General features: G+C 41.9%; 1 protein-coding gene across 1 annotated transcript; it reads left to right on the top strand.

The window, feature by feature from the left end:
* The first annotated feature begins 466 nt into the window (after window positions 1–466).
* Window positions 467–18,092, top strand: LOC145410624 (uncharacterized). Its single transcript, XM_080280737.1, has 14 exons — window positions 467–527; window positions 912–1,121; window positions 1,772–1,884; window positions 2,539–2,721; window positions 3,389–3,596; window positions 4,211–4,500; window positions 5,273–5,888; window positions 6,374–6,477; window positions 6,887–6,995; window positions 8,514–8,569; window positions 9,400–9,567; window positions 9,653–9,835; window positions 13,297–13,451; window positions 18,068–18,092. The coding sequence occupies exons 1-14, from the start codon at window positions 482–484 to the stop codon at window positions 18,090–18,092; spliced, it is 2,466 nt and encodes an 821-aa protein (XP_080136863.1). The 5' UTR covers window positions 467–481.
* The last annotated feature ends 7,722 nt before the right edge of the window (window positions 18,093–25,814 follow it).

Raw genomic sequence — 25,814 nt, forward strand, 5'->3', positions numbered from 1 at the left:
AAAGAATATATATATATATATATATATATATATATATATATATATATATATATATATATATATATATATATATATGTATATATATATATATATATATATATATATATATATATATATATATATATATATATATATATATATACACACACACACACACACACACACACATCCACAGAAGTCGATACAAGGGATGGACATGTACAAATGCTGGTGCTACTGAAATCATGTACACCTTTACAACTGATGGAACTAGCTAGTACATGTAGAAGGAAAAATATTCGATAATATTTACCTGCTTTCTATCAAAACAGCCGCTGAAGGTGATGCAGGGGACGGAGAGGTAAAGGTGCTGGTTCTACAGGAGTCAGGCACGCCCTCACCCTTGAGCCACGCCCGCCTGGCCTCCACCTTCCCCGCCCTGGCCTCCTTCACCGCCTGCTACTGGCTGTACCTCAGCAGATACCGCGAGGAGTCCACACTTATGTCATACGCTGTGTCCGGTAACAGGGACAACGAGCTGCGGATGGGTGAGAATTTATATATATATATATATATATATATATTTTTTTTGCTACTTTTCCTCAACTATACTCTCTCTCTCTCTCTCTCTCTCTCTCTCTCTCTCTCTCTCCCTCCATATATATACAGTATATATATGTACATATATGTATATACAGTACATACATGCGCTCACACATACGAACATACCTGCGCCCATACTTATATATACTATATGTATAAATACTATGCATAAGTACATACAACACATACTTAAATATATGTATGAATATACATGCATACACATACACACACATAAAATATAAATTAATATATATATATATATATATATATATATATATATATATATATATATATATATATATATATATATATATATATTCTCCCATCAGACCACCGCCTGGGTCAGTACAAGGTGTCGATACAGAGTCAGTGGGCAGAGGTCACCCTGAGCACGCCCTTCCGACGCTGGTCACACTTCTGTTTCACCTTCAGTCACATGACCGCCGCCTGGGAGGTCTTTCTGGACGGCCAGCCACGAGCACAAGGCATCATCAGCTCGCCTCCTAACTCTTTGGACCCCGGCGGTGCGTTTGTAATAGGTATGAAATGGTATTTACAATGTTTCCGGTGTGTGCAAATGTTTTCCTTTGTCAGTCTCCCTTTTCATGCTGTCTAAGTGTGTTTAGTTATTAAGACCATGCTGAATTTTTATAATACGCTTTAAATAATATGTTTTCTTAGGCCAAAACTTTTACTTTCTTGCTTACGAAGTGCCAAGGGCATTTCTTGGTTGTCTTTGGCACACTTACTAGTGCTACTTGTGTGTATGTGTGTGTGTGTGTGTGTGTGTGTGTGTGTGTGTGTGTGTGTGTGTGTGTGTTTGTGTGCGCGCGCGCACACACACACATACTTAGGTTCAATTCCCTCTTGTAATTAACTTTTTCCACGATCACAGCACATTTGGGGAGATTTTGCATTTTCCCTTCCTTGTCCTTCATGCCTAAACACATCTTACAACAGGGAACTGACAGTAATTTTGGTTGTGCATTACCGAGCTTAACAGTAGGTCAGCTCCAAATTTTTCCTCCTCATCATCATCATCGTCGTCGTCGTCGTTATCATCATCATCGTCGTCATGTCCTTTTTGCACAGTTACGTTTGGGGTAAGTTTATCTTAACCTTCCTATAAAAAAAAAAAAACTTAAGATAGGGAATTTATCGTAACTTATTTATTATTTTTTCGCCCCAGGCCAGGAGCAGGACGAGCTTGGGGGAGGCTTCCAGCGAGACCAGAGCTTCAGTGGCGAGATTACAGAGCTTAACTTCTGGTCCACCGTCCTCGACCACCACACCATCAGTAAGGTAACACACACACACACACACACACACACACACACACACACACACACACACACACACACACACACACACACAGCCTAAGCAAATATGTCACACATCTTGAAATGAAAATATACTGATTTTGGAATTCAGCTTATTCGGATGGGATAACTCATACAGACATCCCCCTCTTGGTTCTCTGTTTCTGAATAAAAACATATACATGCATACACTGAAACAGAAATATGAAAATAATAACCAGCTCCATCAATAATCACTACACTGCGAAAATTGAGCAGACACATGGATAGGTAAGCAGAGGGACCGATATATACACAAGCATTTTATATACACTACATCCTTGGGTAACTGACGCATATAATGTAGGAGAAAAGTGAAGGGAAAATGAGGATTAGTAACTTAACTTGACCTGGCCCAGATTTTTGTCCTTTTGCAGCTTATTTCATGTAACTCAGTGATTGACAATGATGATGTTGTGGCTCTACATCTTTGTCACAGCAATTCTTCATAACTTTACCATATTCTAGTGTTAATCTCTTGCCACAATTCGGTATTCAAGATGGAGAGATGGCAAGTTTAGACCAAGTTAGAGTACAACAGGTACAGCATGATATTTTTGGTGGTTGGGTGTATTTAAGACGGTGTGGTGTGTTTCAGGTGGCGGTGTGTGAGGGGGTATGGCAGGGTGACGCGCTGGGGTGGAAGGAGCAGCAGTGGAACATCTCAGGGGAGGCCGTGTGGCGGCAAAGGAGGCTTGGTGACATCTGCAGTAGGTCCACCAGAAGCATCACACTCTTCCTTGATAGGTTCTCTTTGCCCGACGCCAGACATCTGTGTAAGGTGTGTGTGTGTGTGTGTGTGTGTGTGTGTGTGTGTGTGTGTGTGTGTGTGTGTGTGTGTGTGTGTGTGTGTGTGTGTGAGAGAGAGAGAGAGAGAGAGAGAGACTGAGGGCTGATAATTACAAAGCATACATAAACGCAATTAAAGCTACACAACACAGCTTTTGCAAGTTTCAGTGAATTCGACAATACATCTGGAAAATGAGTCTGGCACTAAACATATTGTATTATGGTGTGGTGCATGCTGGTGATGAGCGGCCGTGTTCAGGTGCCAGTGACGAAGACGGAGAAAACTTGACCTACGAGTCATAACAAAGCCGCTGAGGTTGAATCATAGGAGCCTGAGACTATAAATTTTGGTATCAATATGTTTTATTTAAGGAGGTGATGGGTGGCTGTGTTCTGGTGCCACTGACGGAGGCTGAAAATACATGGATCTACGAATTATCCTAAGGCCTGGTTTAAAGCACAGGAATGACCTCGCATTTAAAAGCAGGTTAACACTGTCCTCTGTACTATTTATGCATGAGGTGCGTGGCAGCTTTCTGATGTCACTTGACTGACGGAGATACAGAAAACACGAACCTATAAGTCATCCCAAGGGCGCTGTGAGGGAATCCTATGAGCCTGAGTGTAAATACTGGTACTATGCTATGTAATTTATTCAGGTGGTGGGCGGTCGCGTTCTGGTGCCACGGACGGAGGCGGAGAATTCATGGACCTACAAGTCTTCCAAAAGCCGCGATACACACTGCTCAGGGGGCCAGGGCGCCACGTACCTGTGGCTGGGGGCTCACGACGAACGGGAGGAGCGAACGTGGGAGAACTTGGAGACGGGGGAGCCGGTGACGTGGGAGGGACCTTGGAGGGGATCAGGTGCGTTATTTATTAGCGGGATTCTCAAATGTGTCTAAGACAGCGCCCATGTCGTGACTCAGAATTATTTTTACAGGAAGAACTAGATACATGAGAGGACTATGAACCCTTCTTCCTTTTTCTTGCTGCAGAAAAAACATATAACCCACTACAATTTTCTCCTCATAACAAAGATTATATATATATATATATATATATATATATATATATATATATATATATATATATATATATATATATAATGATCAACATGGGACACGGGAAAATTCTGCACTCCCCTTCTCTTCCTTTCCTGCAAAAAACAAACCATGATTAAGACAGAGAAATGAAAAAATGAATATGATTTTTTTTTTCTGTGTGTGAACCTGAACCAAGGGTAATAACCAGCTTGAAGGATAAACCTGTCTTCATAGCAGTTTACAAAATTAAAGTGAATAATTTGCGCGAAAATTCTACAAAATACGATTATGTCTTAAAATAACTGACTGATAAGGCAAGCCACCCCTTACGGGATTAAGGCTTCTGGCAATATATAGATTGATTTAAAAAAAAAAAAAAAAGCCGTTTACTGTATAGACAAAAAAATCGCTATGATCTTTGGTGAACTTGGGCAGGTCCAAATGGCGGGACAGCCGAGAACTGCCTGGTGATGCTGAGTGGTTCTTTCCCCGCCCAGTGGTCCGACATCGCCTGCTTGGATTCCTACGAGTTTTGCGTCCCCTGTGAATTTACCCACCTCACCACCCTCTACCTGAAGGGTCCGGCGCTCTGTAACAACTCGCCATTCAACCGTGAGTACGTCCTTGGTCCCGAAATAGGGGGACGGCCATCTTTGAACGGGTATTTCCACACTGATATCTACTGGAGCTCCGTCAATCGTACTTGGATGCTACAGTCTCGCAAGGTGACAACTCAATTTTTCATTTTCATGTTATTCACAAAACCTTTCTCCCTCCATCACATTTTCACATCCATCTTCCTTCACTTTCTTCCTCCAAAGCACATTCAGGTACCTCCCCCTACACTGCACATTCACTTCTTCACATCTTCACTCCTCAATGAAGCATCTTCACACCTTCGTTTTCTCCCTCATCTTCACCCCTCCGTCTCAACCTTATCTTCATCTCCTCCCTCCATCACCACAGCATCACCTGTCCCTCTCTCCATCACCTTCACGCCTCTCTTTCTCTCTTACCTTCGTCTCCTCTCTCCATCATCATACCTTCATCTCTTCATCTCTCCCTCATCTTCATTTCCTCCCTCCACTATTACATCTTCACCCCTCACTGACCTTCAACTTCCTCCATCACCACTTTCAACGATAACGTAACAAACTCAGATATGCAAACTTTTTCTAAACAAACTTACTGTCCTAACTTGAAAGGCTGAAAACTCGATTTAATTATCTTAGGGAGAGAAATCAGATTATGAATAAGTTAACGGGAACTGTTTCCAACCCCGCTAACACAAATGATCTTTCTAATACTTTTTAATAATCACTTGGAGGCAGCAAGAACAAAATAATAAGTATATCCTTGGGTTAAGTGGTTATATGAGATAAAGTGGTTCTATGTGATTAAATATACTGGACTATGTTTGCCTAGCCACGGGTCCCTACACCTCACTGGGGGCAATATGAGACTGACTAGTTATGTTTCACCATCTTGCATTGGCAGGTGGATGGGGCAGTGGCAGTGTGGCAGCCACCTGAAGAAGGGATGTACCCGTTTGGCACCAAGACATGGGTGTTGGCAGGGAAGGTGTGTAGCATGGCACCTGGCACACCCGTCAAACTCACACTGTCAGTGTGTGCACCTGGCCAGTTCACCTGCTCTGACGGCACCTGCATCCCACTCAAGAGCCGCTGTGACCTGCGGGTGGACTGCAGCGACCAGAGTGATGAGGCGGAGTGCTCGGTGGTGCAGGTGCCACAAGGATACAGCAGCTCCATTCCTCCCCCTCCACCAGACACAGACCACTACCAGGCTCTCCCCATTCTGGTTTACATCAACATCATCTCCTTTCCCAGCATCGTGACCCAGGACCTGACCTTCCACACGTCCATGGAGCTGAGTTTGCGATGGCAAGACGTGCGGCTCAGCTACCTCAACCTGCACGATGACACCACCCTCAACTTGCTGACCAAACCTGCCGTGGCTTCTGTATGGACTCCAAGGGTCTTCTTCAGCAATGCTCGTGACAACATGTTCACCAATCTGGACCAGGGTGCTAGAGTTGAGGTAGTCCGCCAGGGCAGTCCGACGCCTGCACCCCCATATCTCACACACGAAAGTAAGCACTGATATCACCACATCTCACGCATCAGCCTTGGCCGCTCTGGCGCCATCTTACTGTGTGCCGTGAGCGGTACGTCTACTGAAACTGACTGAAATACGATGAAAATAATGAAATATCGGGAAAAGATATGCTGAACTTTTCAGCTCAGTGTTTGTGTCTTCATTATAGAGTATGCTAGGGAATACAATATATCGATGTCATTTGTAAGTTCATAAACTGCTTCCAGGCGCAGTCTAAAAGGTATTAGGAAAACAAATGCGTATAATAGATACGCACAAAAAGCGCACGCACGCACGCACACACACACACACACACACACACACACACACACACACACACTTAGCTGCATACACGCGCAAATGTTCCGTTTTCATTCAAACCTGTGGAGGATCTAAGTCGGGCCGTAGTAGTTGCACTGTAACAATAAACACAATTCTGATATGTGTGTATAATCTCTCCGCTGTTTGCTTCTCCCTCAGTGAACATTTATTCCGGTGAGACGAGCAGCCTGGAGATGAGTCAGCTCTACACACTCACCTACAATTGTGACTTTGATCTCGCTATGTTTCCCTTCGATGCCCAGGTTAGCTCATCCCAGGAAGCGTTTGAGTGTGTGTGTGTGTGTGTGTGTGTGTGTGTGTGTGTGTGTGTGTGTGTGTGTGTGTGTGTGTGTGTGTGTGTGTGTGTGTGTGTGTGTGTGTGTGTGTGTGCGTGCGTGCGTGTGTGTGTGTGTGTGTGTGTGTGTGTGTGTGTGTGTGTGTGTGTGTGTGTGTGTGTGTGTGTGTGTGTGTGTGTGTGTGTGTGTGTGTGTGTGTGTGACTATACAGGCTTGTGCAGTTGTGTCTAACCAGATGTGATATGTAACGTCATATGCATGGCAAAGTTTATTTGGCATCGTGTGTGTAGACGTGATTAAACAGCTGTGACTCTACAGGTGTGTGCAGGTGTAACAAAATAACTGTGTGCATGTGTGATGGTTCATTTTGCATCAGGTGTGCTCGCTCCACTTCACCCTGGTCTCCGCCGCTGTGTCCTACATGGAACTGATGCCCGGCGAAGCAAACTACTCCGGTCCACCCAGCCTCATTGAGTACACGATAGGTATGTAATCCTGTCGGCCCCAACACATTTCATACAGTAATTCACCTCATCTCCGTATTTCACATCAGCCTAAAGTTACGTATTCCTCACCACACTTACCGCATCACCATAAAGGTCCGTATTCCCCAAAACATCACGCCCATCATATCACCCTAAAGGTCCGTATTCCCCATCACATCACACTCAACATACCCTAAAGTTCTGTATTCCCCACCACATCGCATCCATCACATCACCCTAAAGTTCCCTATTCCCCACCACATCACCTTGAAGTTCCGTATTCCCCATCACATCACCTTTAAGTTCCGTATTCCTCATCAAATCACACCCCTCATTCCACTCTAAAGTTCCGTACTGCAGGCAGCATGAGGGGCAACACAACACCTCTTCTTAAGCGATTTATTCTGCGTATTACACCTTAGAATTCTCTCGTATGTTCGGTATATCATAGTCTGCATCATAAGAAATAATTAATATACAGGATGATAACAACAGTATAAAAGATGATATTGAGGTATGATGTGCAAAAATGAATTGGGATGAAAATGTGTTACGTAATCTCCAAATCCACTCAGACTACTACCCTCACTCCCGTCACGTACGTCCTCTATATTTACTTACCCTTCCTGTTCCTTAACACGTTCAATCATTCATCCACCCCTACGTACCTTGTATCTCCTCCACTCACTTTCTCACTCACTCTGTCACCCACTCACTTACTAACCACGCACCCTGTCACACACTCATTTACCAAACATCCTGTCACACATTCACTAACCACATACCCACCCTGTCACTCACTCACCACACAGCCCGTCACTCAATGTACTCATTCACTTACCACACGTCACTCACTAACCACACACCCTGTTACTCGACGCACCGATTTACCTTAGTTTTTGCGACATCTAATAATAACCATGACGAAGCCGCGTTCTCGGTGCTAATGGAAGGTTCGAGCCGCCCTTTCCTCAGAGATATGTGCTGTACCCAATACCCTAATTATCCTCGATACTATGTTCACTTTAACTTGCCATCTCTCCATCTTAGAGACGAAGCTTCAAGAAATTAACACCAGACTCTGGTCCGAGTTGTAAACGTTATGGAAAGATGTGATGCCGTAGTACCGTTTCATTGTCCTTTTGCTGCGGGGAAAAGTGCCGCAAAAGACGAAAATCTCCGCCTATTTAAGGTGAACGAACTATACTGTTACTGATGCAAACTGTCAATACTGAAGATATCAATAACAATAAAAAAAACCATGCAAAACAAATCGCTACGGCAAAGGTAAGCCACTGCCAAATTTCCTTGGTGACAACGCGAATACAGGTTAAGGTAACTCATCTTACAATTTTACACTATCGTAATACATGAAAATGAAAGACCCGCATCCATTTAATGAAGCTTGCTTTGAAGAGAGTCCAAGTAGGGCTGAAATTCTCATATCTCCACAATAAACACAGTTTTATTATCTGGGTATAATATTTTGCAGGTTAATTAAAATCTTATCGTGTGCAGGTCGCGTCAACATGGACTCCGCCCCACACGGCCAGTTCTCCAGGCTGAGGGTCCAGGTAATTTATTCACAATATTTCTTGAAGATAAGGTCACCGTGGCACCTCTTCCATAGCGTTTGATCTTGGATATTATTCCTTTGCCTATAAGTTGTTATTATCGGTTCAGTATCTACTGTAGTATATCCAAAGCTTGTATAATCATAAGACTTGCCCTGTGTTTATACGTTTGCTAATCTTCCACAGATATCAAACGCGAAGGCTCTAGATACTGTATTCATAAATATTAGTAAGCCTAAAATGATGGATTTTTACATTTTTACATATAACTGAACAGGTACCAAACACTTCACAAACTATAGTGAATAATATGAAAAACGAAGCAGTCAAAATTATTTTTATATAATATTTAACCCGCCTACTTTACTGATGCTGCCGTCATACACTAGTCAAACTGTAGGTGTTAAATACTGCTTTATTCACTTCCTAACTATTAATGTGCTCATCTAATTTGACTAAATTAATGTACTCATCTAATCTGACTAAAATCGACTAGAAGTAAACAAGAATTAGCTAATAATATGTCACCAGATTCAAGAGGCTAATATCCACAAAGTTAACAGTATGGCTTATGTGGTGCTGGTGAGGGGTGCCTTCATGTGGTGGCACCGATATAGCCAAGCAAATCTGCGGTCTGGCTTATACGAACATCCTTCGGGTTCATTCTTCTCCCCTGAGTGGAGGATGGTGGACTGCAAGGCGGCAATTTCCGCCTGCACACCATCTGGTTCACGTCCAGATGAGCCTAAGGTTGTAACTATTATTATTATTATTGTTGTTGTTGTCTTTGTTGTTACTACTACTACTACAACATTATGACTACTGCACAGGTTCACTTCCTGAGGCGTTACGGGTTCTACCTCCTCACCTTATACATCCCCACCACCCTGCTGATCCTCATCGCCTACGCCACCTTATTTTTCAACCCAGAGGACTTCAATTCCAGGATAGTCGTGGCCTTAACTGCCCTCCTCGTTCTTTCTTCACTCTACACGCAGGTTCGTGGTTCTGTTATTTATGTTACTATCTCTCACTCAGTTACTCATTACTTACTCACTCCTCCTCCTCTCATCCCCACCCCAGACATCCAACTCCCTGCCCAAGACCTCCTACTTCAAACTGGTGGACGTGTGGCTGTTCTTCTCCATCGTCATAATATTCCTGGTGGTGATGCTGCAGACTCTCATTGACTACTCCTCCTCCTCCTTACCCTGGTTCTCTACATGCCGCCGCCGCTCATCGTGTGCTTCTGTTACGATGGTTAAGGTGACTTTCGTCTTTTACATGAAAATGAACATACAGGTATATATTTACATTACATAAATAGAAAGTACTCAGAGAGCGCATACTTCTGCCAATGAGTGCAAGACTTTTAGTCTGCATATAGACTTTACAATTCACGGAGTGCATACCTCCGACAACGCCAATAAGATGTTATTTACTCCTGTATCCGAATCCGGATCCATCTCGAAATCCAAGCCTCCCCTCTTTAATTCACTGCCCACTTATCCACCTGATTTCACTGAAATCCGAAAACAACTAAGATATTTTGTACATGAACAGACACGGGTGAATCCATAACGTTTGTCCAACTTCGCTGGCGAAGGTATTTATTACTTTTTTAAGGGATTAATCCCAGAACTTGACCTCATCAGATCATATAGCCCTGCTAGGATTACAGGAGAGCTCTACCCATTCCAGCACAGCAGCCACCGGGCGGGGCGCGAACTCGCAACCTCAAGATAATTACGAGCCCGACACCCTACCACTGAGTTACCGCGCTCCCCAGGCGAAAGTAATTAAACACATAGAGTACAGAAATGCGAGCGCGCGAGCGCACACACACACACACACACACACACACGTTCTCTTCTCCAACTATCAACATCACCTTCCCTCCCACCCTCTACAAGCTACTATCCACGCCTACAACCGGTAACAAAGGTAAGTATGCTACAGTATAACTGTCAAGTGCATTGTCTTTCGTATTTCATTCTTGCTCTCTCCAAACGATACAATAAAACGATGCTTCGAACTGAATAAGGTAGATACAGCTTTCATTAACTCTTTCAATACAAGATTTCCAGAGTTTAATAAAATCGTCTGGATATAGAAAATTTTAAAAAATCCCATACTAGGCCTACTTGCCCCTGACCAGTTTGTTACCTTAGGAACGATTTTTTGAAACAGTGGATTTTATATACAGCCTAATCATCATTTACAGTACCCGACGAGAGAAATTTCTTAAGTTGGATAAAATCGTACGAGGGACACAGGACAAGACTGATGTCATGGCTGTAAAGTTTTTAGTATTCTTCTCCGCTTCCATGAGACTCAAGGTGAAAGTAGAGGTACAAGACTGACATACAATTAGGCTTACTTCAACTCTATTTGGTACCTGTCTCTCTCAGTAATTTTCTCTCAACTTCCAAGTGCTCCACCAACCTCCTCTTTTCTTGTTTAGTCACAGCTCTCTCTAACTCTGTTCAAGCGCAGTACTTTTCTTCCTCTCCCTTCCTAAACCTTCTCTCTTTTCTCATACCGTCAACACACACACACACACACACACACACACACACACACACACACACACACACACACACACACACACACACACACACACACACACACACACACACACACACACACACACACACACACACTGGTGCAGTGGTAACGCTCTGTCGCTCTCGCCTAGCATCTGCTAAGGAAGGGGTTCGCGCCTTGCTCGGGATGCGAAAAAGTTTCACTGACAAAGCGGGTGGTCACTGTCCTCCTTGAGCAAGAGGATGGGTGTGTGCGTGTGTGAAGGTCAAGGCTTTGCCCATAGATCGGACTATATGAGCTCTTAGCTCTCTTCCGGGAGGGTAAAATGCCGATGATCACAAAAAACCATCACGTGATCCTGACCGACCCGGTGAATTACACACACAAACTATATTAAGGCCCGACCACTGGATAAGAACCAGAGGGTCTACGTGACTTTTGTTTGCATTTCCTTTGATTTTACTGCTCACAGATACGTATAAACTGTGAAAGGTCCATATCATTAACAGAAAACAGCACAGCATTATCTGCACAGATCCTATGTGAAATACCAGCATTCCACCCCTCAACACCATGATCACTCCCATTTCTTCAACTCTTGTGCTAACTCCTTTCATAATCCCACTCATTTATATCAATCAGGGAGATGTCGATCATCCCTGACTCACTCAAATGTTGATATAAGCTCTCTCATTTTGTAATCCATCTAGTCTTGCACACGCCTCACTCCCATTATAAATACTCTTCACAAGATTCAGCAACTCTGCCATTGTTTTATTTCCTCCAGATTCAAGCTGTAAATGCAACCCTACTTACATGTTTTCTCGGCAAGCAACCCAACTTCACATACAGTACTGAACTTAATCCACACATCCTCTACCACTATGGAAACCATGTTCGTCAGTCTATTTATAATAAATTCAGACCTGTCTACATTTACAAATACTGTTCTTCCATATACTTTACTTTCAACACTCAAAAGACTCATTCAGTTATAATTTTAAAATTCACTCTGTTTACCACTACTTTTATACAAAGGCACTGTCACAGGTCCCCTTTACTCCAGTAGCACAGCTCCACTCACCCAGGCTTTCCAACAAATCTCTCCCAGGACATGTATCACACACTCCAACAGTAATAACTTTTGTTCAACAGCATCTAATGGAGTACCTGTTTTACACACGTCACTCTCCTCCTCGCCCTTTGGCTCCTGTTTTCCCTTCATCTGTTACTACCCTGTTTTTTCTCAAATTTACTTCCTCCCATCTTCGCTCTCCCTATCCTTGTCCTCCCTTCACTCTCCTTGCCCTACGTAAGTCACTGCCTTTCACTCTGCCATCCCTTCCACTACTCTCTTCCTCTCGGTTTACTCCTCGAACCCTGCTATTACTGTCTCTACGCTTCCATTCCTTCAACCTCCCTTATCCTTCTATATCTTCACTGCTCATCCCCACGTTAACCACTCTCTCCTTCTCTCCCCTTATCAATCCTTTCTACCATCCACTCACTCAGTGTAGTGCTGCTTTGGTTATCTGCCCTTTCCTCTCTTCCTTGCATCCTCTTCTGTCTCTCTTTCCTTCATTCTTTCCTCTTCCTTCTGCCTATGGGTGACTTTACACTCCCTCTTGTCTTTCTTTCCTATACTCTTTACTTCCTTCTGTCCATGGATGACTCTACACTGAGTGACAAGCCAAACGGTTTCCTGTACACCAGGAAACCATTTACGATGCTGGGTGATAACCATATAATCAAATTAAGGCGTCTGGTGGTATAGCGGCTAATGAAGGCACTCCAATCGGATTGAGCCAGTGCAGGTTTATATCCAAGGCGTGGTTGGGGTCTATTGCTCACGTAATGCCACTCAGGGATGAGTGGGGCTGGTCACTCTCATCTTAAATGTCAGGACCAACTTGCCTAGGCCCGGGATCATACGCACCTCATAGGGTGACATAGGACTGGATGATGGGCGGTTGGATCTACATACAGGTAGTCCTTACTGTCGAACAAGGATGCTTTCTGAAAAATTAACATTTTTCATGAAATGGTACGTAGGGGAACCTGGCAATCAGTTTTATGAGTTGATGGGCATTTCTCTTGTATTTTAACTGAGCTTAAAAGTGGAGGGGGGGGGGGAGGACTTATAACCAGGATTGTGTACTCATTTCCCTCCTCCCCCGCAGGAGATAGGGAAGGGTCGAGGTCCAGGTGGGTCTACATATCGCAGCATACCACGGGTGAAGGGGACAGCAGACGAGGGTATGATACGCATGGGGAGGATCATGGTGCCTGTCGTCTTCTTCATCTTCAACCTGGGTTACTGGAGCACAGCCCTATCGTCAGTTTCATTTTACATGCATTTTACCTTTCTCATTTGCCCTGCTAATTTCACCTAGCCAAACTAAAATACTGCGTCACCGTTTTCTGTTTCCCTTCCAAAGAAAATACAGCTCATGAACAATCTATTATGTCTTCACTGTAAAGCAGCCCCTCACACCACAACACACATGACACACACAACACTCAAAGTCATTCAACAAACGTATCCACAGCATCTGACCCCTAGAAATGGTCAGCTGAGATGACTGGTTTGCTGCAATCCACCTGGTTCGCATCCACAACAGCCTGGGAAATAACAACTTCACTTATCCTGGCTTTTCACTTACATTATCCTGATCTGTCTCATTCACTTCACCAAGCTATTTGCCTCTAACTCTCTGCACAATCTCTGAACTGTCTCATCAACTCCTTAACATGTCCTTCTCATTTGTCCTACAATCTAATTCTTACTAGCCTGCTTGATCTATCCTCCCAGTTTCCTATCTGTTCTACCTGCCTATATTATTTCATCTACTTCAGCTACCATGCCATTCTCCCATACCTACCTTACCTGTCCCAACTCCATCAACTGGTTTGTCATATGTCTCATTTGCTGTACCTGACTTTTTAAAATGTAAGTGTCCTGTTTGATCTGTCTGAATGTCATTTTTTTTTTTCCAATGCAAGGAAGAAGGAGCCAAAGGCCAGGAGCCTGCAAACTGCTCCAAGGAAAAACAAAAACAAGACAACAGAGAGCCAAATTTAAGATCCATTAATTGCCTGCTAGATCTCTCTTCTTACCATCAATTTTAAGTACTAATTCCTAATTCCTTCCAAACCTGCTCACCTGCCTGACCAATTACCGTATTATTCCCTTTACTCACTTTCAATTTTAATTATTAATCCTGCACTTTTTCTCTTATTCACCATCAATGTGTTGCATAGGACTAATCCTGAATCCTTTCCAAATTTGTTCTGCCTCCTCTCCTCTTCAACTTACCCTACTATCTCAATTCCATTTCCCGATAGGAACACATCATTTTTTTTTTTATAATGCATGAAGTGTACAAATACATACTCCTGATCTGCCCATCTAAAAGGAAAAAAGTGCAGTAAAAAAAGAAAGACAGCGTCATGGTTCACTTACAGTCAAGTGAGATCCCTTAGCAAAATATACTTGTGATTAAAAACAGGAAAAAAAAAAAAAAATTACCTTCTCAAATATACAGTACTTGGTAACTATTACATTAGGTAAATACTGGGAGTAGGGTTTTTTTTCAAGAATACTCCCCCAGTATCCCTGCTTGTCGTAAAAGGCGACTAAAAGGGTTGGCGGAGGGTTTGTGCCCCTACCCGGAAAACAACTAACTAAAAAAACAAACAAGAAGCCTCGGACAAGGACTGACCAAACGATGACGACCCAGGACCGGACAAAGGACTTGGTAATGGGTACATGGAATGTAAGAGGAGCGAATGATGAGGTGAAAGAGAGAGAGATTGTCCAGGTGCTTGAGGGTGCGAAAGTGGATGTATGTGGAATAACTGAAACAAAATGGAGAGGAGAAAGTGTGAGAGAATGGGAGTATGGATGGGGTGTATGTGCAGGAGTAGGTGAGAATGAGAGGGCAAAGGAAGGAGTATGTATAGTTGTGAGTAAAAGATGGAAGAAGAGCATAAGACAGTATGGATCAGTTGGGTCAAGGATTGTGTGGGTAAAGTTGAAAGTTGGAATACAAATGTGGGCGATTGTGTGTGTGTACGCGCCAACGCAAGATCGTGCTAGAAGAGTGAGAGAAGAGTTCTGGACAAATGTAGAAGTGAGCATGGAAAAGTTTGGAAGGAATGAGAGAGTGTTTTTGATCGGTGATATGAATGGTAAAGTTGGTAATGTGAAGGTGGATGGAATAGTTGGTGAGTGGGGTGTGCCTGCTGAGATAGATGAGAATGGCAATGCGTTAGTGGACATTTGTGGTGGGAGGGGGTTGGTGATAGCCAATACCCTCTTCAGGCATAAAATGATCCACAGGTATACATGGCGAGTGATGAGAAGGGTGGGTGGTGAACTGAATGAAAGGAAGGCAATGATTGATTATGTGTGTGTGGATGAAAGGATGCGAAGATGTGTAATGGATGCAAGAGCTTATAGAGGTTGGGGGAGTGGACTTTCTGACCACTACTTAATAGTGGCCAGAATTAGGATTCAAGTAAGATGGAGGAATAGAAGAAGGGAAAGACGAGAGGAAGGAGTAGTTGCAAGGAGAGTGGAAAGGTTACAAGAGGATGAGAAAATGGCAAAGTATAAGAGAGAAGTGGAGGAACGATTGGGCAAATATGATGGGAGACGTGGAAGGTGTGTGTAGGATATTTACAGAAGAAATATGTGCAGCATGTGATGTGGTGTGTGGAAGGAAGAGAAGACGGAGGGAGGTGCAAGGAACAGCGTGGTGGACTGAAGAGGTGAGACAGGCTGTGGCACAAAGGAAGAAAGCATACTATGAATGGATGGGAAATAGGGGCGTGGAAGAAGTTGAGAGGCGGAAGAGAGAGTTATATGTAGAAAGAAAGAGGTGAAAAGATTAGTAAGAGAGAGTAAGAAGAAAGTGGATGAGGAATTTGGAAGGAATTTGAGTGTAAAGTGGAGGGACTGTAAGAAAATGTTCTGGAAAGAGGTGAAAAGAGTAAGACAGGGTGGAAGTGAAGTTAGCAGGGAAGTGAAAGATAAAAACGGTAGATTACTAGTGGAGAAGGGAGAAAAAGTGAGCAGATGGAGAGAACACTTTAAGGAATTGTTGAACATAGAGGATGGAAGTAATGCGAGTATAAGTGGCTGGGGAATGGCTGGGAGAAGGAGGGAGGTGAGAAGACAGGAAGAAATCAGTAGGACAGAAGTTGTGGAAGCAATGAAGAAAGTTAAATTGGGGAAAGCCCCAGGAATTGATGGAGTGTGTGGTGAAATGCTGAAGCATGGGGGAGAGATAGTAGTAGAATGGATATGGAAGATGTGCAGATTGGCCTGGGAGGAAGGCAGAGTCCCGGAGGATTGGAAGTCAGGTACAATTATAACCTTGTACAAAGGAAATGGGGAAAAAGAAGTGTGTGGTAATCATAGGGGCATTTGTCTTCTTAGTACAACAGGAAAAGTGTTGTACTAAGAAGACAAATTAGTTGGAGAAGAACAGGGAGGCTTTAGGAAGGGAAGAGGTTGTGTAGATCAGATATTCATTCTTAGATCTTTAGTGGAAAAGTTTCTTGAGAAGGGAAATAAGTTGTATGCGGCTTTCATGGAATTGGAGAAAGCATATGACAGGGTGGATAGACAAGGATTGTGGAAAGTGTTAAGAATATATGGAGTAGATGGGAAGTTGTTGAATGCTGTGAAGAGTATGTACGATGGTGCGAAGGCTGCAGTGCATGTGGATGGTGAACTAAGTGAATTTTTCTCTTTGAAAGTTGGGTTGAAACAGGGATGTGTCATGTCTCCATGGTTGTTCAATCTGTACATGGATGGAGTAATAAAAGAGGTACAAGGTAGGGTAGTGGATGTTGGAGTGGCCCTGGTGAGAGAGAATAGTGTTCGGAAACTCCCTGTACTGTTGTTTGCAGATGATATTGTGTTGTTGAGTGAAGACAAAGGGGAGCTGCAAGGCTTGGTGGATGACTTTGGGAGAGTGTGTAAGAAACGGAATCTAAAGGTGAATGTAGGGAAGAGTAAAGTGATAGTCTTTGAGAGAGGTGAAGTCAGTGAATGTACAGCGAGGTTGGATGGTGAGGAACTGGAAAATGTGAGTATGTTTAAGTACTTGGGTAGTGTGATGAGTAAGGATGGAGGTTTGGAGGATGAAGTGCTTGAAAGGGTACAGCAGGGAAGAAAGGTTGCTGGTTCTTTGAAAGCAGTGATAAGAAACAGGGAAGTAAGCATGGAAGTGAAAAAGTTACTACATGACAGTATTGTGATACCTACTCTAACGTATGGAAGTGAAGCTTGGACGTTGTTGGAAGGACACAAGTCAAGAGTGAGAGCAGTAGAAATGAGTTATTTAAGAGGAGCCTGTGGAGTCACATGGAGAGACAGGCTGACGAATGAGGATATAAAGGAGCGTTGTGGTGTGGATGTGGATGTGATAGGAAGCGTTATGAGGAACACACTGAGGTGGTTTGGCCATGTGGAGAGGATGGAGGGTGAAAGACTGACGAAGAGAGTGTATGTGAGTGAGGTGGAGGGGGGAAGAGGGAGGGGGAGGCCGAGGATGAGATGGAGGGATGGGGTGGAGAGGTATATGAGAGAGGGGGGTGTGAGTTGGGAGCAGGGCAGTGAAATGGCGGGGGACAGGGCGACTTGGAGGCGATTTGTTTGTGGCCACCCCAAACGGGACTGAGGCGTCTGGCAATAGATAGATAGAAATACTTAAAAAGCACTAGAATTATGAGATTTTCCATATACAGTAAAGTATACAGTCACAAATGATCAGTTTAAAATACAGTACACTACTTGGTAACTACAGTACAGCACTGTATTATGTTACATGTCGAGAATTTTAAAAATATTTTGCAGCACTGTATTAAAATTATAGGGCATTACTCCATAATTCTGTTAACTCTACTGGAATGAAACTAATTTAACATTCTTGTTGACAGGTACTTGGCAACAATTGATGCGTAGTACCCTCTTGCTGAAGACTGCGGACTGGGAGTTCCTTTACATGTCCTCCCCACAACTATTGCTTCTGAACAAGTATCCCTGGGCAATCTGGGAACATCTACAATTATGTCCATGGCCTCAACAGGTCAAATCAACTTCCCTGCAACAGTGCATTTTTATCAACCTAAACAAGATACCTAACCCCTTTCAGCTCAGTTGATGCCTAGGGTAGTTAGACTGGAGGTTCAGTTGACTAACAACCAAGGAGACTCAATTCTACCTCATAACTTAGACACTGAAATTCATGTAACCACAACTTAGTACTTTATTCAGGTTCTGTGCAGTGTCGGGCACCAATAACTAAAAAGTTAACTTAGATAACAATTGGGGGAGGCAGTGGCTCAATCGGTAGAGAGGTGGCCTGCAGTCCTAACGGACTCAGGTTCGAATCCCGGCTGGGGCAGGAAACAGTTTAAGGATTTGAATTTCATTAAATCAGGCTTTACTGATCTACCAGAAGACCCGCCAACATGTCGTAAAAATACCCCCGCTAATACCAATACACCAGTCCTGTATGAGACAGCCCTAGCATGTATTCAATATGGACGGTGGGTGTTAGCGCCGAAGTGGTGACATGTAGAGGTGTATGGTATGTAGGACGACTGCTGGGCCTTGATAGCAGGCTGTGAAGCCTATGCCCAGAGTCGGACACACACACACACACACACACACACACACACACACACACACACACACACACACACAAAATCCGATAACCACAATTTTTAAGTCAGATATCGATACTCCGATACAGTAATTTTGATACCTACTTATCAGAAGTTAACGATAGTACGATAACGATAACTTTTATAACAAATTAAAAAAAAAAAAAAATTCAAAACCCATTGAAAATGCGTATTTTATGCTAAATCCAAGAATAAATGGGCAGTTTCTACAAGTTTTGCAACTTTTATGCTTAAAAGTCTTCAAAAATTTTGAAAAAAAGGTACTGATTTGAAACCCTTGTAGCCACTCTAATACCATGAACTAAATTTTAATTTGCCAGTTAATTATTATGGCATGTTTGGTGGCTGAGCTATTAATAACATAAGGCATAGATTAATCTGTTTTTAATATCTATATTATTTTACAAACCATATAATTTTCATCACTATACAGAAATAATGAAAATTAATCACTGCATGAATATGGTAGGTGAGGGCACTCACCATCCACTCATTCAGTGTAGCTCTTGGGTGTCTGCCCTTTCCTTTTCTCCATCCTTCTTTCCTTCCAACCTCTTCTGTCTTTCTTTCCTTCATTCTTTCCTCATCCTTCTGCCTATGGGTGACTTTACACTCTCTCCTCTGTCTTTCTTTCCTTCATTCTTTCTTCTTCTTCTGCCTGTGGGTAACTCTACACTGAGTGACAAGCCAAATGGTTTCCTATACACCAGGAAACCGTTTACAACACTGGGTGGTAACCATATAACCAAATTTTGGCACCTGGTGGCTTAGTGGGTAATTACAGAGTTCCAATTGGATTGAATCAGTGAAGGTTTATATCCAAGGGGTAGTTGCGGTTTACTGCTCACATAATGCCACTCAGGGATAAGTGAGGCTGGTCACTCTCATCTTAAATGTCAGGACCAACTTGCCTAGCCCCAGGCTCCTACACTCATCATGGGGCAACGTAGGATTGGATGATGGATGGATGGATGAATCACTGCATGATTATGTTGGACATACAAAACAAATAAACACTATATCTGAGCTATATACAATAACTTACTTATATAACATATATACTGTACATGTAAATGACAACAAATAGAATGAACAACAAAGTATATCAATTATATAATCAATCATAATTTTAAATTTCCCATTACAAGAAACAGAATAAATGACAAAGAATAACAATTATGCTGAAGAACCTAAAAAGATAATGGTACAACGATAAAAATGTTATCAAACAAAAAATTAACGGACAGTATCGAACTAAAAAATCGAGTTATTGGAAGTTACCTGGTCTGATAACGATTATGGAAGTTAACTTCCGATAATAGTCCAATAATTATATGTTATCAGATTATTGCTTTGATGCCCATCTTTGGTTCTGTGACTGGCCAAGTTTGTCAGTTACAAATAAACCTACTGCCCTAGGCAGCAAAGAAAGGGGATATTCGTAGGCTCATATGTACAGAAATGACAACAGATGGATGTGCACTGCATCCTTGAATGTAAGGCTTGGAGGGGTTAGGTTTGCAACTGATGAGTTGAGGGGGAAACATGGGATTTGAATGTACTGGTGCTGTGATGAGGAGGGGTATATTGAGATGGTTTGGGCATACTGAGAGGAAGAGGATGACAGATGGGTGCGGAAGGTAGTAGGGTTGTGAGAGGCAGACTGAAAAAGACCTGGGAAGAGGCCACAAAGTGTGACCTCATGGATATGGGACAGAATAGGGGGGCAGCATGGCGAACTACCATTAGGTGACCAGGCTGACTCGTGCAAGCATGTTGGAGTGTTTATAAACAAACGATGCAACTGCATAAAATAATTATAAAAATAATAATTTGGTTTTACGCCAGGTATCCCCGAAGGGCTAAGGCGTTGCCTCTGGGTAGAGGACTTTTGGATTGGAGCGTTTATGACCGGATGCCCTTCCTGATGTCTACCAATGACCCTTGGGTGTATTCGATCCTCCGACCCTTCGGTCAGAGCAGAGCGCTCTAACCCACTGAGCCATGGCTGCTACTGCAATGCATATATGAAAGTATGGGTCACTTCCACAGTTAACCCTTGCTGAGCTGCAGACCTCACGTGGCAAAATGATTTGCACAGGTCAAGCTGCACGTCTCATCTGAGGTACAGTTACACTAGTTATAAAAAAATGACTAAGGGGAGGTAAATTACCTTACTAAGAATCAGTCTGGAAAGGGTTGAACTGATTGTATATGGAACACCTCACTGGGGATGTATCTGTACTGGGCTCACTAAGGATTCCATGGCAGCCATTCTAATGATGCTCATGCTTATGATTTGCATGCTTGCTAACGTCACCTTCAAAAGTAGCTGTGGAAGTGGAAACAGAGGCGTAAAGATTGTGCTGGTTATCATTTTGTCAAGAAGTACAGTAACTGTGGAAGCAGCTTTGGAAGTTCTTTACCAATGGCATTTTTCACAGGAGCAACAGGTTAGTAATGTCCCATTTTATTACATATTTCTATAAAACTGCAAATATTTCTGCCACACACATTGTCACTTGGTTGCTGCTTCAGGGTCAGTTATATTCTGCTGTCCTATGAAAACTGTATTTCCTTACAACTTTAACTCCCATTATTTAATGCAGTTTCTAGTGCTGTCCCTTTTACCATCAGCTGGCAGGTATTGTGCAGTCTCTCCTAGAAGCTGAGTTTTCTGAGGCTGTATATACATAAAATGATTTATTTTATGGGCTTAAAATAATCTAATATTTGATAAATATATTCAAAAGTTTTGTACATATTACACAGCACACTTCTAATTACAAATATACAGTACAGTACTCAACTGTTAATAGTAAAAAGAACTTTGTAGCATTTGATGCCAATTATTAGCATAATACACAGGCTATCACTAAGTCATTTCCAAAATGACACTTCAATTACCAACTCACGAGGAACTCACGGTCCTTCCTTATTTCCTAGTTGAATGTGCTGCCAACTGCTGCCTCTAGTTATACTACTACCAGTAGTTAAATACTTACAAACTCATCCACATTAATTTTCTTAATAGTAATAAGATTAATATGTAAAATAAACCCTTTGAGTACCAACAAACACTCAAACTTTTCTGGCTTCCACCTAATGGTTATATTCAAATAATAACCAATGGACCTTAATGGACTAACAATCTATAGTATTTTTATGTTTTTACCTATGACAATAATACAGTAATTACAATTCCTAAAATTAACCTTGTCACAGGATGAGTCAATATACTTAACACAGATACCTAAACTGTCACTCAAACCTTGTGTGTGTACCATGCTACATATCCTTAACTCCTTCAGCCCTATGAAATCATTTTGCATTTTTTCTTACTGGTCTCAGAACATTTTGTTCAACTTAGGAAAGCTCTAATAATAGTGATGGCATTAAATAAGGTTATACTTAATCCTTCCAGTCTTCCCTAAGCTGGGTAAAATAGTTTGAATGCAGCGAGAGTAAAATAAGAAAGATGTCATCTCAGTGAAGTGGTTACTGCCAGTACCTAAACACTGATTCAAACTTCAAGCCCAGCATGGTATAGATACCTTAAATACAGTACATGTAAACTTAAAGCTATAGTTGGTAATCTTCTCACGGCCAGGACAACTCTTGTACCATTCATATACCACTTAATCTTACTAAGCCAAGAGTGAGTGCTGGAGACTGAGTGTATTAATAAAGTTACTGTCAATCCTCTCATGGTCTGGACAACACTAATATTTTATTACAGGAAACATCAGATAGTTTTATTTAGTTGGGAGTTAGTATAGGACCCTACGAATGTTAATGAGACACTACTGTACAGTTAAAGCAATAAAGCAAACCTGTTGTGCTGAACCAGTTCATTACTAGCTTCCCTTCTGGTCACTATACTCACACATGGCTTAACACTGTTACACTCCTCCTCCTCCTCCTCCTCATCATCATCATCATCATCATCACTAACATTATGCAAAGAAAAAAATCACAGCTTAAAAAATAAACAAACTGGGAAGGCAACAAGACTGCATAATCTAAATTTCTAAATGCAGAGGTGTTAATATATTGGTCGATGTAAAGGTAAATGTCACACACAATATATTTTATGTCGTCTGGGAGACAGGGTTTTGCACCTGATGTTGTGTCATTTCATGAATGAAAAGGTCGCATAGTAAAAAAAGTTATGAAAGAAAAGCATTTGGGTGCCGAATGTTAACTGTCAGCCAGAATATGCTGTTCGCAAAGTCCAAGATTTAGGACATATCTTGATACCCTGAAGGTTTCATGCTGATAGATCAAGCCATTCATGAGATATAATGGTGCTAAAGGTGGGTGATAAAAAATTTGGCAGCCATTTTTGGTGACCTTGACCTTGACCCCAAGTGCCCATTTTTGAACCTGGCCAAGATTTTGGCCATATCTTGATACCCTGAAGGTTTCATGTTGATAGCTCAAGCTGTTCATGAGATATAAAGGGAACTCACACACACACACACACACACACACACACACACACACACACACACACACACACACACACAGAGGCAGGCAAAAAATATCACACTGCCTTCCAAAGGCAGGTGATAATTATGGAGAAATTACCCTGCTGAGCATATCAGGAAGGGTGAAAGGAAAAGTAATCACTAAGATGGACAAAGTGACATAAAAGAACAGGCAAGACTCTAAAATACAATAGATTAATGTTCATCAAAACTTTTTCTTGAGAAGCCGACTAAGGAGCACTTGGGGAACAAAACCTGCGTGCTAAATTCAGTAACCTCGTTATCGCACTGTTGACAATAGTGATTTATGGTAAATCACTCTAACTGAGGCATTCTAACCAACAGACCACCAAATGCAAGGAGAGATAAGATTATTCTGATGGAGAATGTTCAAGATTATTTCTCACAGTCCTTTTCTCAACTCTCATATAGACTGGCTGATCATAAGACTATTACATTACACTGAAAGTTATCTGTTCTATCTATCATCCAATCCTTTATTGCTCCATGAAAAGCATAGGGGCCTGGGACTAGGATACTCAGTCCAGACATTTAAAGTGAGAGTGACCAGTTACTTTCCCCAGAGAAACATTATATGAGCAATAAAATCTAAGTCTCCTTAAGATTTCAACTGGCTATATTCAAAACCCATTCTGATTAAAAAAATAATAAAAATAATAATAAGAAACTGGTCAAGGGGCAACTGGTTAATTTTAACTATGATGTCAAACAACACAAAATTATGTATATGAACTTTATTCATGTTAACAGTTTGCGCCATCTCTTACTATATGTTGCAAATAGTTTCTTATATTGAAGGACACCACTTACTCCAGTGGATGGTAACCATAATGGACATATGCAATCCAGTGGGTTAAGGTGTTCTAATTGGGTGTGGCCTAAACAAGTACATCTGAGGGGTAATTGCAGGGTTACTGATCACATACGGTTGTGCCTCTCAGGTCACTCTTGCCTTAACCCTTTCAGTTTGTGATGCCTTCTTAATTTTATTCTTGGTACCTCCAAAATATTTTATCAAGGTTACAAGTGAATTCTAAACTGGAGGAGTTAGATATAGTCTTCATTAACCCCTTGAAGGCTGAAGGCCCTCCCTAAGTTGAATAAAACTTTCTGTAGTAGCAAGAATTAAATGAAAGACACACTGTCGGGTCAGAGTTTAAATATCTGGACTGTGTAGCCCTGCCTCAGTCCCCTAGATTGCTGATGGGTAATACAGATTGGACGACAGATGACTGTCGGTGATTGTGAGGTAGACTGGTCCTGAGAGATCCCTTGAAGGAGGATACTGGAACCCAATAAATAATAACCAGTATGTATTTGTAATGTATTAATTGTAGTGGCTGACTTACACACACCTCACATGGCCAGGTGGTTGAACCACACACATTCAAGCTGTGTATTACAGGTCCTGAAAAGAAACTGATTTGCAGGGCTTAAAAACCACTTTCTGTTGCTGGCACTGTGACCTGCCCCACCTAATGCCTCATACATATGGTTACAGGTATGAAAGACTTTCGGAGTGTAAGGTGAGAAATGATTCTGAAAACTGTGTGAAACTGGCTATATTTTTGGGTGAATGAGTCTTTGAAATGTGTAAATTACCATATACCATTAAATCCAGAACCAGTATCTAAATACAGTATGTGGCACTCTGCTGCTCCCCAAAAGAGAATCACATGGCTCACAGAAAACAATAACACTAAATAGCTATCAAACATTAATCTGTTATGAAACAGAATAATACCAATAAACTATAATAAGCAACTTTACCAACACTATTTGTACTCTACATCACATCTAAACTTAAACCAAAATCACATATTCAAATTACTAGCTACAAAAATATATTCTACTTTACAGCGACTGACTTGGATAAACTACTGATTCTATACATAGTTAATACATATACGTTTTGTCCCTTTCATCATACTTGCAGGCAATAATTCTGCCTTTACACATGGTATGACATTTTTGTTTATACATAATTCCCGGCATGAAATCTTCATCTACACATTATTGTCAGTATACTGTATTGGGTAAGAATACAAGACTGACAGTGACATACTGTATTACTAATAACTCCTTGACCCATTTTATTCTTGCCATCTCCTGACAATTCTATTCAGCTCAGGGCAGGCTCTTTGAACTTGAGGGGTCAGACATAGCCTTAAAAAAACCCTTAAGTACATGACGCCTTTCTTGAGCAGAATATAATGGACACCACCCAATTCCAAAGGATTATCTCATTCCACCAAAGGACATCCTTTAGATTTCATTCTTGCTATCTCAGGCTATTTCATCCTACCTGAGGAACACTCTCACAGTGAGGGAATATGAACTATCTCCATTTAATGCCTCCAGCTACTGATACTACTTAAATAAATCTGAAAAAGCTAGAAAGGTCATATGATAAAAGGTACAAGAAAAAATATATACCACAAGGACCCCTACTAATGAAAGAGATAATCAAGGCTATAACTGAACCC

This window comes from Coenobita brevimanus, chromosome 86 (genome assembly GCF_032717465.1).
Source record: "Coenobita brevimanus isolate Jiangsu-jjx chromosome 86, ASM3271746v2, whole genome shotgun sequence".
Lineage (NCBI taxonomy): Eukaryota > Metazoa > Arthropoda > Malacostraca > Decapoda > Coenobitidae > Coenobita > Coenobita brevimanus.